At 40.9% G+C, this 16,988-nt stretch overlaps 1 protein-coding gene across 1 annotated transcript in view; it reads left to right on the top strand.

The window, feature by feature from the left end:
• vwa5b1 (von Willebrand factor A domain containing 5B1) overlaps nt 1-16,988 on the top strand; it is a 37,281-nt gene that overhangs the window by 16,276 nt on the left and 4,017 nt on the right. The window contains 14 exon segments of the mRNA XM_037772794.1: nt 710-820; nt 913-1,115; nt 3,064-3,178; nt 3,400-3,442; nt 3,445-3,584; nt 3,780-3,969; nt 4,785-4,984; nt 6,126-6,366; nt 7,884-8,177; nt 8,725-8,862; nt 9,804-9,938; nt 13,032-13,103; nt 13,582-13,651; nt 15,600-15,723. Of these exon segments, the coding sequence (XP_037628722.1) occupies nt 710-820; nt 913-1,115; nt 3,064-3,178; nt 3,400-3,442; nt 3,445-3,584; nt 3,780-3,969; nt 4,785-4,984; nt 6,126-6,366; nt 7,884-8,177; nt 8,725-8,862; nt 9,804-9,938; nt 13,032-13,103; nt 13,582-13,651; nt 15,600-15,723 (2,076 nt within the window).

The raw sequence follows: 16,988 nt of genomic DNA, 5'->3' as shown, positions 1-16,988 counted from the left end.
TAGGTTTTAGACAGCAAGACTTCATGTGAGGTTTCTTCAATACCCACAGAGCCGACTCACTCAAGGTTGATATATATTTTTTTAATATGTTGGTACGTTATTTGGCTGCTTGTGCACTGACCTTGGCCTATGGTGTGATGCTGGCGGTGTTCATTTGTGACTCAGACTCTGAGGCTTTTATTGGACGCGTCTGATACTACAGAGTCTGGGCTTAAGGCCAGTGATATAATGACTATTTACCACTGACCCTGATCCTGCAGAATACCTTTAAAAATATATCTAAGAACTTGAACATAACATATAGATTTTCCTTCTTTGTTAATGCACTTCTTATTATGGATTGTCTGGTGTCATCTTTGTGCTCTCCACCAGAATGAAGATTGAGATAAGTGATATTCCTCTAGAAATTGTGACTCTGCGGTAGAAGAAGCAGTGATGGATGAAATGACACAGCATGATGCCACTCTCCTCTCCTCTCCTCTCCTCTCCTCGAGGAAATCTGCTGTGCAGCGCTGACAGCTGTGGAGACTGCCGTGCTTTCATTCAACATGTAGTTGTGTTGCAGTGGAAATGTTCGACAGGACATTAAGCGGCTAATGAGCAGACGTGTTTTGCTTTTTATTTTCTTTAAGTTTACACAGTTGTGTTCTATTATCTGGAAGTTAATCTGTTCTCGGTCTCTCTCTCTCTCTCTCTCTCTCTGTCTCAGGATGCCATGGTGGTGATTCTCAAGAGCCTTGTGCCAGGCTGCCTTTTTAACATCATAGGCTTCGGCTCCACATTCAAATCCCTATTCACAAGCAGCCAGAACTATGAGGAGGTAAAGCAGCTCTGTCATACATTACTGCAGTTCTGTAAATGATGACTGTGACTCTAGAAATAACAGTTTATCTTCCCTCCTCCTCACCTCAGGAAGCCCTGGCTCTGGCTTGCGAGTACGTGAGGAAGATCAGAGCCGACATGGGGGGGACCAACATCCTGGCGCCGCTGAATTGGATCCTGAGGCAGCCCATGTTCAGCGGACACCCCCGCCTACTCTTCTTGCTCACCGATGGGGCCGTCAGCAACACGGGCAAAGTCATCGAGCTGGTTCGCAGCCATGCACGCTACATCAGGCAAGTATTACTGTCAAGGCTCTATTCTGAATGTTAGAATAAAGGGAAAAGATCAATAATGAGTGGCATTGTTGGGGATATTGTCTAATAGGGACCTTTGTGGTTAAACACTAGGACTCTCAATTGATTCAAATATTTAATCGCAGTTAATCAAATGATTGTCCATAGTTAATTGTGAATTAATCGCAAATTATTCACACATTTTTAATCTGTTCAAAATGCACTTTAAAGAAAGATTTGTCAAGTATTTAATCCCCTTATCAATATGGGATTGGACAAATATGCTGCTTTATGCAAATCCATGTTTATATTAATTATTGGAAATCAATTAACAACACAAACAATAACAAATATTGTCCAGAGACCCTCACAGGTACTGCATTTAACATAAACAATATGCTCAAATCACAACATAGCTGTCAGTGTGCTGACTTGACTATGACTTGCCCCAGACTGCATGTGATTATCATAAAGTGGGCATGTCTGTAAAGGGGAGACTCGTGGGTACCCATAGAACCCATTTACATTAACTGATCTGGAGGTCAGAAGTCAAGGGACCCCTTTGAAAATGGCCGTGCCAGTTTTTCCTCGCCAAAATTCAGCGTAAGTTTGGAGCGTTATTTAACCTCCTTCGCCACAAGCTAGTATGACATGGTGGGTACCGATGGATTCCTTGGATTTCTTCACTCTAGCTTTAAAACTGAGCCCGCTACAACCTTAACATTGCAAGTTGCGTTTATGTGTTAAAGGAATTAGTGGCGTTAAAACTAATTTGCGTTAATCTCGCATTAACTTTTACAGCCCGTTTAAATACATTACAAAATGACCCGTTTGATGCTAAATTTGTACCTGCAGGCATTGCAGACCATACCCCACACTGACCTGAGTTAAGAGTTAAGTGTATTAGTAGCCACTGTTGTAAGAGTACTGGCAGAGAAACTACTGTAGGTTGTGTCAAAGCAAATGATAATACATTTATCTTTTGTTTATGCCCATTATGCAAATAGCAAAGACACAGCTGACGGATAACATGAAATCACATCCAGGGATTGTCAGGGTCTTAAATGCATCAACTGGTTATGGAGCAATAATCCTCTCAAAATGAAATCTGTAAAATATGCATTGAATATCGTGTGGATGTCAAACAGTATGTACAAAGGAATCTGTCAGGAGAGCGACATTTGTGCAGCTTTGATTTTAGATTAAAAAGAACAACATTGTTTTAATGCTACACAGTAGAGTAAGACAATAGAAATGCTCATTGAAGGATGCAAACACCAACTGTCAACCGAGAGTGAACACCGGTGGCACGGTAGATCCGTAATACGCTGGGAAATCATTTCATTTTGCAGCCGGCATCTAAGTCTCACACTGTGAATCCCTCCCCTGAGTCACTCTGGAAATAATTGACTTTTGTCTTCCCCCTTTTAATGGATGACTGCCCCCAGATGATTGCATTAGGTACACAGAGCTTGGACAATTCATCGACACTTCCTGGGTCATTATCACACTATGCGTACAAATCAGCGCAGCCAGTCAGATGCGAGACCAAACAACGATGAATCTCTGTCCCGAAAAAGCCATGTTAAGTTGACATCTACCCGCGTAGAAGGTGACATTTCCGTTTTAATCTGCACTCATTAAAAATGCAAAGGGGACGTGGTTGGTGCAATGAAATCAGCCAGCTCATCCCTCAGTGAAAAATAGAATTAAAATGGTAAAATATCGACCAACCTCCCCGGAGAACTCTCAACTTTCCACCATGAAAGATCATTTCCTGTTTGGCTCTTTTCCCCCAAAAATGTATGTTTGACAACATGATATATTAGATAGATTATATATCTCCAGAGCATCTCTTGAGATCTGTGAAATGTGTGCACATCCTGAGAAGACGCCTGTTATCATGCACATAAATCTTTCGATCCGTCCATTTAATGTGTTTGTGCAGATGTTTCACGTTCGGCATAGGACAGAATGCTTGCAGGAGGCTGGTGCAGGGACTGGCGACAGTTTCCAAAGGAACAGCAGAGTTCCTGGTCGACGGAGAGAGGCTGCAGCCCAAGGTACTCATTTCCAGCTTTGTGTATCACTCCTAATGACAGCCAGCTATTCTGAGGGCCACCGGAGAGCCATTATACGGTGGTTTCTAAGCACCGAGTGTCTACCACCGATACCAATTAGAAAATCATATCTCAGAGACGCCATTCGCTTTACTCACTGGTCACGAAGAAGCTGTGTTTTATATCTGAATGTCTATTTCAGTCGGCTTATTTCTATTCCTCAGATGATAAAGTCGCTGAAGAAAACCATGGCTCCAGTACTCAGTGACATTCCATTGAATGGCTCTTTCCTGAGACCAAAGAAGTGCTGCTGTCCCCCGTGGGCAACACCTTCCTGTTTCCAGGGGACAGTCTGATCGGCTACAGTGTGGTTTGCGACGCCACCCGCTACCATGCCAACCCCAAATCTGTAAGTGCAAGACGTCAGCTGAGAGGAAACAACAGACTGCATGCAGGATGGCCTTCCGTGTTGTGAATATGTCAGAAAAGTAACCACAAATTAGTTTAGTTAATGTTCAGTTAAATCATTTAGTTGATTTATCTCCTAGGGAGAAGCTTTTTAATTAAATTAATTGGATGTGTCACCTACTCCAAATCTCAACAGGATAAGAGGAGGCGATACAGCATGATGCGCTCCATTGAGTCAGCCAGCTCCGTGTTTTACCACTCTCAAGAGGAGGACCCGGTGAGGACAGGTGGCGACAGTCAGGGGTCCTACAGGGAAGCACCTCTGTATGATTGCTACCAGGACTCCATGACAGACAGCCCTGCCACCACAGAGCCAGACACCGCAGGTAAGAACCTACAGTACAGAACATGCATCATATCTTTTGTAACAATGATGACGGCTGGAATACTGAGCTTAAAGGGATAGTTTGGGTGTTTTGAAGTGGGGGTGTATGAACTTATCCATAGTCAGTGTATTACCGACAGGAGATGAGGGTCGGCACGCCCCCAATTTGGAGAAACAGACTGGAGTACCGACACAAGAGCAAAGCAATACAGTGCTGTGGACGGCCGGCAGAAAAATGTATTTTAGCCACTAACACAAGCTTAATTAATGCAGGGTCAGCTTTAGGGCGTGGCTACCTTGTGATTAATGAGGTCGCTACCACAGCACTCTCCGATCTCTGTTTTGTCCGTCTTACAACTTTAACCCTTTCACAGTGTGTTTTCAGTTCATGAACGTTAATTATAACTTTTTTGGTCGCCTAAAAATGTCTTATTCAGCGTTCGGTTGTACTTAGCTCCACCCTCTCATGTCACTTGTCACCAGTACAGCCATGCTAGCATGGCTGTACTGGTCGTCACTGCACATGCCAACCAGCAAGTTATTCTATGTGATGCTTTCGGAAATGTAAAATGAATCACTTAGTGCGTTGCAGAGGATATTCCCCGTTCAGGTAAGACCCCAATAAAGAAAAGCTGTGGTGAACTGAATCACTACTGTGTCAACACTTAACAGTCAGTTAACAATTAGTTAACATTAGTTAATAATCAGCAATTCAGAGTTGCCCAAACTAACAGTTATTTGTATGACATGCATTTCAAGGATTGTTATTTCGAAATGTTTTGGGTTAACTATTTCTGTTTTTGAACAAAACATCAGGGTTGGATTGTAAGACGTCTCCAAGACGGCGTGCATACAGCACCAACCAGATAACAGACTACAACCCAGCAAAAAAGGTCTACACTCCCAGTGATCCCAGCTCCGTGGTGGCAAAGAATCCACTGAGGAGAGCCAAAGTCCAGGAGCTGATAGGCCAGATGAGCCCTGAGCACGAGGCCCAGTGGAGGAACGACTACCAGGTGTGGACCCCCACTGTGAAGAATGACATTCACATGATTGCTTTTAAGATGACTGGTTCGGTTTGTAAATGGGTCAGCAGTTATTTCTGATTTCGTTTGAAATGTCGTTGTAGCCTGCAGATCTCAAACTAGGGCTTCAAAACTGAGCTTTCTTTAGTCATAATAATAATTCACCTGTTGTATGTACACACATTAAACAAACCACAATCTGTTATGAATACAAAGGCAGGAGAATCTTGTTTTTTATCATGACACAGTTCTCATATTGTCATTATTTGGAAAAAAACAAACAACATATTTGTAATCGGACTGTGTTGATAAATGAACAGCCATCTGACCCTCGTCTGGACCCGAGTATAATGAAGAACAACAGACTAATGTGCTCCTCGCAGTAATGAAGGGCAAAATTTATGAATGATAATTAGGTTTGAATATTGCTCAGGGAGCATCTCAGTATAACTAAACAGAGTTCACTGGGCTGTGAAGAGATTATATCTACTCTTTGTAAATTAAGATGACGATCCACTGCAGTCGTGCCATAATTCATTTATATCTAATAATGATGAGTTAATACAGTAACTTTTTATTCATTTGCTTGTGTATTGCTAAATAAATTAAGATTAAAGATATTACTTTAACCAGTGAAAGAGGGCTGAGAAGATGAAGGCCTTTTATATTTATATATATATATATATATATATATCATACTTCATCTTCTCATACTGCAGAATTCTTATGTGATAATAAAGTAAATATCTATTTTTTGGTTTTGGTCTCTTGGTCAGACAAAATAAAAACTTGATCACATCAAGTTGGTCTCCTCATTAATCAATAATAAATAAATAAATAAAAATATATGTATATATATATATATTTTGTGCAGGCCTATTTGCAATATAGATGATTTTCACAAATTTAATGAAACAATAAGTCCTAAGTGTCCAACTGTTTGCACTTCTTTTGAATGATTTTATATGATATTCCTACAAGAGTCTGTATGTCACTCGTCACTTGAAAGCACCATGAAATACACATGGATACTGAAAGAATAAAATAATTACAATTAGTAGACAAGGTTCCATACCTTATTAAAACCTGATTGGGTATTTTAAATTAAAGAACAAAACTATGTTGTTTTCAGCCACAGTTGGCCAGCCTGTGTGCCACATCTTCCAGAGGGCGCCCTGCCAGCTGTCACAGGCCGCTCCCTCAGCAGGAGCAGCTTTTGCAACAGGAAGTCGACTCAGAGCTTCATGCCCAGCCTCAGGACAACCCACAGCCCAGCGCCGTCACAGCGCCGTCTGCAGCTCGCAACTCCGCCGGGGAAGATGGATCCAGATCGTCCACTGACAGCCCTTCTGTTGGCAGCTCGGGAGACACGGGTGAGGCCACAAGCACAACCCGTCTGTTTACTGAAAAATGCAAAGAATTGTGTATATCTGCATATCCATGATTGACTTTGGATTGAATCTGTGTGTTTTTGGTGAATATGTGTAGGTTGTTTTATGGCAGAATAAAACCAAACCAAACCAAACCAATCAACACATCTCAAACCAAAATAAACATGTTAAAGTTTTAAAGTAATAATGGTCTTTGCCTGAAATTACACATTTTGATTGCCCCTTTAAAGGAATAATTTGACATTTTGTTAAATACACATATTATCTTTCCTGCCAATAGGTAGATGAGAAGATTGATAAGAGTAGTATCAATCTTCTCATCTACCTCTCTGCAAGAAAACGATTAAGCGTATTTCCCAAAAAGTCAAACTATTCCTATAACATGATAGAAATCTGCTTTGGAAATTACTGTAGAGTAACTGAAGAAATAAAGTGACCAGCCCTTGACTTCAAGCCAAGACCAAAGTGGATTTGTTTAGTCTGATGTGACAAGTATCTTACAAATTGATTTAAAGGTGCTAAAATCTAAATCAACGTAGAGCATATTTATGATTGAGGTATTGCCTCCACATGGCTCTCAACATGGTGACGGCTCAAAGCGAACAGTACTAACAGCACTAACAGTGCTGAATGAGCTAACAGTGTTAACCTGGGGGGCAACCGGAGGGTGGGTGGGTGCTATGCCTTCGCGTGGGTCGAGAAGCACTTCTTTTTTCCTAGGATGGCGAATGCATGACCCGCCCTACTCTGCCTCTGATTGGTTTACCCTGATATTCTTACCCTAAACTTAACCAATCTCACTCCACATGCCTAAACCTAACCAATCCAATGAACGAAGGCAACGAGTGCTCGTAAATCAGAGGCAGAGTAGGGCGGGTTATGCCTTCACCGTGGCAGGATTCGTAATTTAGCGGTCGGGACGGCGTCATCAGCTGTAACCGCCGCATGAGGGCAGTGCAGAGCGGCGGCAATTAGCTAGTCAGTGGGGCACGCTCACATGGACTCACTGACATGAAGGTGCGCTATGTCAACAAAACACAGAGAAGCTAGGATTACAACACACACAGAGGGAGAGTGACTTCATTCTCTGCTCTGGTAGACATTACTAAATCTTTACATTACAAATAGTTGTTTGCTGCCATGTTGATGCTCTGAATTTCAAATTGAGCACCTTTAAATGATATCTATCCTAAATGAGAAATGATGACAGATGATGGAGCATGAAGGTGACTCTCAAGGACAGGAAATGGTTTTCTAAAATCGTAAACAAAACAGAAAATGAATCGGGAACAAAAGAGGTAGCATTTTAGAAAACAATGATTTGAGATCCCTTCCAGCAGGCTGAACACAGAGCTTTGGAAACCTATGTGATGAATGAATTCAACACAAATCCAGTTGCAAGTGAGCAGTAGCAGGTGACAAGCTTCGGACGGATTTGAATAAGTGTCGAGTAACAAATGAAAATTGCACATTCAGGAATCAAACCTGTGATGTTTCAGATGGCTATGGACACCAGTTATGTCAAGCAGAAACCCCACAGGAGACCCACATTTCAGATCTGAGTGCAGCCAGCCAGCTCAAAGGTGACTGCAAGGCCGTAGTGTCCGGACTGCTGTGTGGGAAACCAGCGAAGTGGGAGGTCGTCTTTGATATCGAGCCCTTCCTGAACGGCCGGGAACGGGAGGAAAAGGTTCATGAGGAGCTGTGGAACGAGACCTTCCACCACATGGCTGGACGCTCCATCATAGGCGACTTTGAGCACATGGCGGATAAGGAGTGTGAGATTGAGCACGGTGAGCTCTACGGGAAGTGTTTATAGGAAATTTTGAGGATTTTAAGATAATAAAGAGAATTTCATGATTTCAATTTGATCTTATGTCTCTTATTTTACATAGATGTTAATATTTTACAGATTTTGGGAAATACGCTTATTTGTTTTTCTTGCCATTTGTCAGTTTGAAAACAGTTAGCGTAGCTTAGCATAAAGACTGGAAATGAGGGGAAACAGCTAGCCTGGCTCTTCCCAAAGGCAACAAAATCCACCAGATTAAACAAAGAGATAGGGTAGGTTGATTTTTCTCCCTTGGGACAGAGCCAGGCTAGCTTGTTTCCTCCTTTGCTAAGCCAACCACCTCCTGGCTGTAGCCTCATATTTAACGGATAGACATGAGAGTGGCATCTCCTCATATAAATCTTGGCAAAAAAGCAAATGAGCGCATTTCCAAAAAATTTCAAACTATTCCTTTAAGTTGTATTTAATATATACGATTCATGTATAAATTATGTATGTTTGAAATAATGTTATGTAATAAATTTTATGTTTATTATTATATTTCACAGGCTCTGGCAGGAAGTACCAACTATATGCTATTCACACCAGCAAGGCCTGCAATATACTGAGCAAATTCACAGCGTTTGTTCCCATCGACCTGGACACTAATGAGTATTTGCAGACATGTATTGAATATATAAACCCTGGTAAGTCATATGGATTTAATGTGTTGGAAATCTTTATACCCCCCATTGTTCAGTCCTCTCCACACTTTTGAACCTCAAACCACCCATGGAACTTTTAGTTGAACTTGTTTTGTTTGTAGTTTTATTAGTTATAAAGTCTATAAAGTAACCTTGTATGTGCTACAGTATGCTACCGTGTCACTAAAAGTATGCTTATTCCCTTGCCAAAAGAAGATTGATACCACTCTCAAAATGGTTTGTTAAATCTGAAGCTACAGCCAGCAGACAGTTACAGTAGCTTAGCTTAGCAATAAAGACTGGAAACAGGGAGAAACAGCTACTCTTGCTCTGTACAAAGGTAAAAGAAATCCACCTACCACGACCCCTAAAGCTCACTAATTATCATGTTTAGAGCTGAAACAATTAAGGAAATGAAAAAGCAACTATTTTAATAATCAATTAATCATTACAGGATACATGATTTGCTGCTTTTCTGTCATGTTTTATAAAAATGTCAGTAGAAAGTAAATACTTTGGAGTTTTGGAGTGCTGGTCGGACCAAAAAAGGCACCTTAGGCCAAACGATTAGTTGACCAACTGAGAAAATTATCAACAGATTAATCGAACGGGAAAATAATCAGTAAATGCAGCCCTACACGTTATATCTGGTTTGTGTAGGTAAAATGGTTTTATGTCCTGGAGTTTAGTCGTAACGTTGAGATTGTCAGGCCAAGGAAGCAAATAAGCATATTTCCCAAAATATTGAACCATTCCTTTAACTCTCAATGTTGCAGCGTGTAGATTTCTCTCCTAACGTTATCACTGTCACATAAGGAGACAAAACTGTTATTGTGGTTCAGTCTAAAGCAAGCCTAGATCCAAAATTATACTGTATTAATCTAGCACTTTCAAATTGTCCGGCTTGAAAACTGCGTCTACTTATTTCAAAATGTTGTTTTCAGGTGAAGGCCTGAAGAGGGGCTCCCATTCCAGGTCTCGTTCAGGGAGCAGGAAGAACAGAGGGTACTCTATCGGACTGGGTCGCTCTCAGTCTGGTGGCATGTCTGAGGAAGCTGACGATGTCCTGCCGCCCAACAGTAGGCTGCATTTCATATATTTAGCTCACATTTCAATCCCAACCAGATAAACAGCATAAGGAGCTTTCATTTTTAGATCACTAACCAACAAAAAACACAGCTGAAATAAATAATAGAAGAGCTACAGTGAAAGGTAGAAGGCCTATTTGGTAATGCAAATAAAAGTATAAAAATACTACTCTGTCTTTATTTGAAATGGGAAGGTTGCAGACTTGCATTTCAGCGCTGGTAGCTCGGAGATATTGAGCACTCAGAAAGCTGCGTGCCGCTTTACATTAAAAATACTTCAACTTCAGCAAAAGGGCACAACATTTGAAATTGGTTTTCAGTGGTGGCATAGCAACAGCAGGTGCTAAGACTAGCACACTGCTTGAGCATCTGCTTGGCACTGACACTTAAAAAATGAGGTGCACACACAGCGGGCACAGATGCAGATGAGCTGCAACAGTGCTGCCTGGTAAAGCTGTCTTCTTTTTAAGGGGAGACACCCCACACTGAAAACAGATAATGTCCTGGCAGAAAGTGACCAGGACATTTTCCGTTAAGTTTACGGACATTTTCTTCAACCCTAAAATGGAAAGTCCTCTGTACCATTCACGGACACTTCTGTTAATCCTAAAACGGAAAATTCTGTAAATTTACAGTATATCCTCCGTACCGAGCCGAATAGCAGGCCCAACCTAATGCTAACGCTAGCATCTGTACATTACCTATCGGTCTCTGCGGACCACCTGAGACTAAAACCGGGGCTAACTCTACCTGACGTCCACTGAAGTCTAAAATATAAACATTAGTAAAACGTAAATTACAATATCAAACTTGCGTTAGTCTCAAATGAGTCAGCAAAATATTCCTGCGTATCTGGTAACGTTAACGGTTGACAACAGCTGAACTAAACAACAAAACAGATTTCCAACTAAGACGACACTGAGCTAACGTTAAAGCTGAAGTAGGCAAGATTGGAGCAAATATGATTAAAAAAAGTTATTTTTATAAAACGGTCGATATATCGTGACAGTAGTTCATGAGACAGATAACCTGAAAAAAATCATGTGCCTCTGTGTCCACCGGTATCCATAAAAGCGAGCTTTAATAATATTAAGCTGAAAATCTAAACAACAACCAAAATGCAGGGAGGGGAACAAAGTACAAAAGAACAAATAGAAACAAACAACAAAAACCAAACAGAAGACAAAACCAAAAAAATCACAAACCAGGGAAACACGAGGATCAGGGCAGGAGCAAACAGGCAAACCGGAGGACAAGGTAAACGGGGGCTGGAGAGACAAACAAACCGACAAGGACAGAGGGGAACACACAGGCTTAAATACAAGACATGATTACACACAGGTGAAACAAATCAGGGCGGGGCAGACAATCAACAAAAGGCGGGAAAACAAACAAAGGTGGGAAGTAAAACCAGACAAGACACAGGAGGAGTGAATTACAAAATAAAACAGGAAACACCGGAATAATATAAAAGAAACCAAATCCAAAATCACATAAAAGTAAATAAATAACAAGAGACATTCTTAACTATATCAAAAGGGAAAAAAGTTCAATGCTCTGGCTGTGCCAGAACATGACATCATTTGCATATTCAAACATAACATTTCAGAAAACTTGTAATACAAACAAAGCTAGAAGAGTGCCTTGGACTCCCCCCTTTTTTGAACCTTTGTGTACCCCACCAAAGAGCACCTCCATCACACTGATTTGAACTTCCGAGCACTCTGGACTTTTTCCCTTTTTTGAAAATAATTGTCTTAATTTAAGTGGTTTCATTGTGATATCTATTAATTAGGTTTACTCTATTCACCTGTCTTGCAAAATCTTTGGAATTTTACAATGTATATCTTCAAAATGAGGTGTTTTCTCAGACTCTGAGACAAAAATCTCCACTTCAGTAACACTTACATTTACAAACTTTCCAATTTCATTCCTATCTACATTCTGAAGGTTTTTACTGAGGGGTTTGTTCATATATATATATATATATATATATATATATATTCCTAAAAACTAATGTATTTTTTAAATGCTATTTATGGAGTGATAAAAAGAGATATCCAACCTTTGAACCTTTGACTTTAAAATGAAACAAGAATTTTGAACCTGACTTTATCCAATATTCAGATTTCTGTTCTGGAAATGCATGCAAATAAGCACATATTTAATAAGATCCCATTTGCATATGTAAACATACTAGGGGTGTCAATCGATTAAAATATTTAATTGCAATTAATTGCCGGTCCATAGTTTTTAGATTTTTAATCTGTTCAAATGTACCTTAAAGGGAGATTTGTTAGGTATTCAATCCTCTTATCAACATGGGAGTGGGCAAATATGCTGCTTTATACAAATTTATGTATATAATTATTATTGGAAATCAATTAACAATGACAAATATTGTCCAGAAACCCTCACAGGTACTGCACTTAGCATAAAAAATATGCTCCAATCATAACATGGCAAACTGCAGCCCAACAGGCAACAACAGCTGTCAGTGTGTCAGTGTGCTGACTTGACTATGACTTGCCCCAAACTGCATGTGATTATCATAAAGTAGGCATGTCTGTAAAGGGGAGACTCGTGGGTACACATAGAACCCATTTTCATTCACTGATCTGGAGGTCAGAGGTCAATGGACCCCTTTGAAAATGGACATGCCAGTTTTTCGTTATTTAGCCTCCTTCATGACCAGCTAGTATGACCTGGTTGGTACCGATGGATTCATCAGGTTTTCTAGTTTCATATGATACCAGTATCTTCACTCTAGCTAAGAATCCAAGTTGCGTTAATGCCTTTAAGAAATTAGTAGCGTTAAAATAAATTAGCATTAATGCGTTATTACTACGATGACTTACAACCCTAAAACATACATTTTCAGAAAACTTGTAATACAAAAATGAATTGTCTTAATGTAAGTAATCAACTGGGGAAGTTTCATGGTGACATCTCTACATTTTCATACTGTTCACTGGGGTGTCACCCCTTAAACAACAATGTCTAGTTAAGTAAAAGGGGGAATGATTTCATCATAATAAAGGACAGCTGAGAGTTATTTTTCAACCTTTTTTATCATTGTCTTAGATGGAGAGGATGGCGCCTCTCCATGCAGCACCCCCTCCTCCTCCGGCTGGGACAGATCTAGCTTCGCAGACGGTATGTGCAACACATCAATCCATCAGTGAATTTGCTGCATCTCATCTCTCATTTCCCTCCACAAAGACCTTTGACATAAACTGTCTGCCGGTCTCTTGTCTTTTTCTGCCGCATCGTTCCAAATGTGAAACATGAGATTATTGACATTTTAGTCCCTCTTCTTGTAAGTGATGACTGAAGTCGACACTATTTTGTGGTTTGTATTGACAAACCCTGTCTGGACCTTTTAAAAAAACAAAAAAACAATGAGCACATACCGAGGGCACAAACACACACACACACACACACACACACACACACACACACACACAAGAAGAAGTGTTTCACCTGCAGAGGAGAAACAGCTGGAATATGTGTCATCCGCTGTCACTGTTGCATCTCAGTGGGTGTTTCACCTCTTCTATTATAGTATGTGAGACTGCCACTGCTTCTTTATCTCTCTCCTGCCCTTGTCTAACTCTGCTTCTCTGTCTCCAAGTCTTCCAAAGGAGTCCGTCTGTGACCTCTGACCAATCCCAGAAGCTGGTGGAGAGCCTTTTTTCTGCCAGGTGGGTGATTGGAGACTGGCTGGCTGCATAAATATGCTGTGGCTGTGGTACCACTGCATGCTCAAACACAGAGACTTCAGCCTTATTTGAACTGGTCTGTTTTTAACATCTTTGTCAGCTGATTTGAACTTTTAGAGTCTGCTGTCTTGAGGTTAATGTATCAGGACAATACTGTACTATTCCATGACCAGTAGGGACCACGTAATAAGGAATGATAATTGCTTCTCCTTTAGACTAAGAGTCTACTGCCATGCTAGAAGGTCTGTGAGGCCGTACTTAGGCCTTGTTTATGCTAGAAAATAATAAGTTTGTACAATGTCGTCCATCCTCGAGTGGCCTTACTCGAAGGAGAGGTGAAAAGCTGTCCGTCAAAGAAGGGGGCGAGGCGGAAGGCGTTGCACTCCGAGGGGTTGCCCACATGAAAAGTGACAGAAGTAGTTTTGTAAAGAATGAAAAATGAGAGCTGGAGAGACAAGTACAAACCCTGCTTACTATACTCTCTCACCTCCACACAGTTGTTCAGACTCAGACTCCAACACAAACTACACGGAAGCACCAAAACCACAAAGTTGTATTTAATGAAGCCCGTCTGTTAAACAGTGTCAACTCTTCCTGCTTCAGCCTCCCGACCACGGCCAGAAGACACAGGAGAGACCGTAGCTTTGGTCTCCAGGACCGGAGTCTCTGCTTTACTCTGCTCCTCTGCCTGCCTGCCTTCACTCACACACTGTGCTCGTTCTCACTCTCTCTCTCGCTCCACCTCTTGCGTGTCTGCGCGCACGCTACACACTGCAGGAGAGTTAGTTTAGCTCTGAGAATATCTAGTGTGGGGGTCTCAACACTTCGCTCGCTCGTGACCAGTAGCTCGTGAGCCATTTCTGAGACGCTCGCTAAAGGTTCAAAGAATATGTTAACTAATTTGATAAGACAAAGTCACTTGGTAAAGTTAAATTTCTATCCAATCCAATTCACAGACATCCCGCCCCCTTGAAATCTAAGTTCAGAAAAACACTGACAGATGAACATTTAAATGAGTCCATAAGAGTGAACCTAAGTGGATCCACTCCAGCAGACACCTCTCTTGTTGACTCCATGCAGTGCCAGTCATCTCACTAACTGTTAAAGACTGAATGCATGTACTACATGCATGTGAACTACAGATGATGAAGGGAATGTGAAGGGAAGTGATGCGATGCAGTGACATGTGAACAGACAGTAAAATAATGACACTGTTTTGTTTTCTGTGACATTAATCTGATGTGAATTTAATAGTGTGAACTTGACAAAGAAATGCATACAGAAAAAAACATGCACATGCTGCTGAATGTAAGATGTTGATGATGTCAAAATGTGAGTGTTGGATATCAACATTTTCTAAATGTTCACACAAAAGAAGCTTATTCAGCTGGTTTGGGTGGAGCTGAGCGATGTGAATAAATGTTACTAATAATATAAAGTATGAGGAGCTCTCGGCCACTTTCATTTTGAACCAAAGTATTTGACAAATTGAAATGTTGACCTGATGGCGCTAGAGGAAAGATGAAGGGATCACCAAAGTTATTACAATTCATCCTGAGGGGAACATTCGAGACATTTCACACAAAACCAACCAACATGGTGACGCTAGAGGAAAAGTCAGGCGCTCATCAAAGTCATAAGGATTCATCCTCTAGGTATCATGAATGTGTGTACAACATTTCATGGTGATCCATCAAATATTTGTTGAGATATTTCAGTCTGGAACAAAGTGACCATGACTGATTGACCAACATTGCCGTTCCTGGAGCCGCGCTGCTAGCTTGGTTTAGAAATCGTCAATTTATTGGATTCCTATTGGAAATCAACAGTTGTACCAGAATAATCAAAAGAAACAATTGCTTTCCCTGTCCTCATAGAAGCAGTACATTCAATCTAATAGTGGTGTGTGCTTCTCCCTCTCCTCTATAAGGCTGGCCCTCAGCAGGACTCGTCTGCTGACTCGGGCTGCTAAAGGATTCATGTGTCGATCTCACAGCAAGTCCGGTGATTCAATTGGAGAGAGTGACAACGAGAACAAAGACTACATTCCTCTGGTGAGCAGCAGATATCTATAACGTGAATGCTCCTGTCAAGCTGCATTTCTTTTGATGGACACTAATTTCAACTGACTGTAGATCTGTCTAAAGACACGAATGTGTCAGTCTGTGACAGAGTGCATGGGAACAATAAGCAGTTCAAAGCTGTTTTGCACCATGCAGATCTGATTCAAATCCAATCTAGAACTGTTGTTTGAATATCACCCCTTTCTTTGCAAATTTGTCCCGTCTCTGAGAAATGAAGGAAAACGATAAAATAATATGGGGATGATAAAAGGTCAGTGGTGGATTTGATCAGTTGTATGTATGCTCAGTTTAAAAAAGAAAATACAGTTTTAAAGTACATAGAGAGGAGAAGTCCCGCCCCTTCCGGTGGACCACCATGGGACCTTATTTAAAACAAATGTGAACAGTAGACAATGAAGAGAGACAGATATATTTTCGTGATGTCTCTCTCATTGAAGCTACGATGCCGGTGTGTTTCCTACTGGGATGTACTCAAACAAGCAACCGGTTTTGCTTGATCTTTCTCTTCCTGGCTGATAAAAAGAGCAGGAGTCGCTGGATAAAACACATCAGGTCAAATAACGTTACATTTATGCGTGGTCATAGCTAAGTTAGCTAGCTAGCTAGTGTTGGTGACGTACATTGTGCGAGACGAGAGATGTAGTTCACTGAGCGGTTTCACACAAAACTAAATGACACTACGACAAACTGACTTTCTTGACTTGCAAAATTATCTCATAACTTGACAAACATCATACAGGTATGTGGGATTCACACGATCAAATCATTATTTCTCTCGCTGCTGAGTACTGTACATGTTTTTTCCGAAATCAGGTCTGATGACGTCCACCGGAAGGGGAGGGACTTTGCCTCTCTATTCATGCTGACTTGCGCGTGACTGTATGAATAGTACTTTGCTTGCATTTTAAACAATAAATACCACAATATTTCACTACATATTTGAATTCATTTTAGCCATAACTGACCAAGGAAGGAGTTGTATAATATAAGTCAAGTAAACTGAAAACCATGCAACAATTTGACAGATTTCTTTTTCAAAATTGGTGTAAAAACAAACAGCGGGAGCATTGTGTTCATTTGTATCCTGCTCCTACCTGAACCCACCAGGACCTTGACGGAGGCTCTAATTATGCTGTGCACGCCACCTTGTTCGTACATTATTCATCACTTTTCAAATTCAAAGGAAAGAAAACATCAGTGAAAAATGATCAGAATGGCTGATTTTCCCTTCCTTT

The sequence above is a fragment of the Sebastes umbrosus genome, chromosome 6, assembly GCF_015220745.1.
Source record: "Sebastes umbrosus isolate fSebUmb1 chromosome 6, fSebUmb1.pri, whole genome shotgun sequence".
NCBI lineage: Eukaryota > Metazoa > Chordata > Actinopteri > Perciformes > Sebastidae > Sebastes > Sebastes umbrosus.
This window is presented reverse-complemented; position numbering and strand designations above follow the sequence as displayed.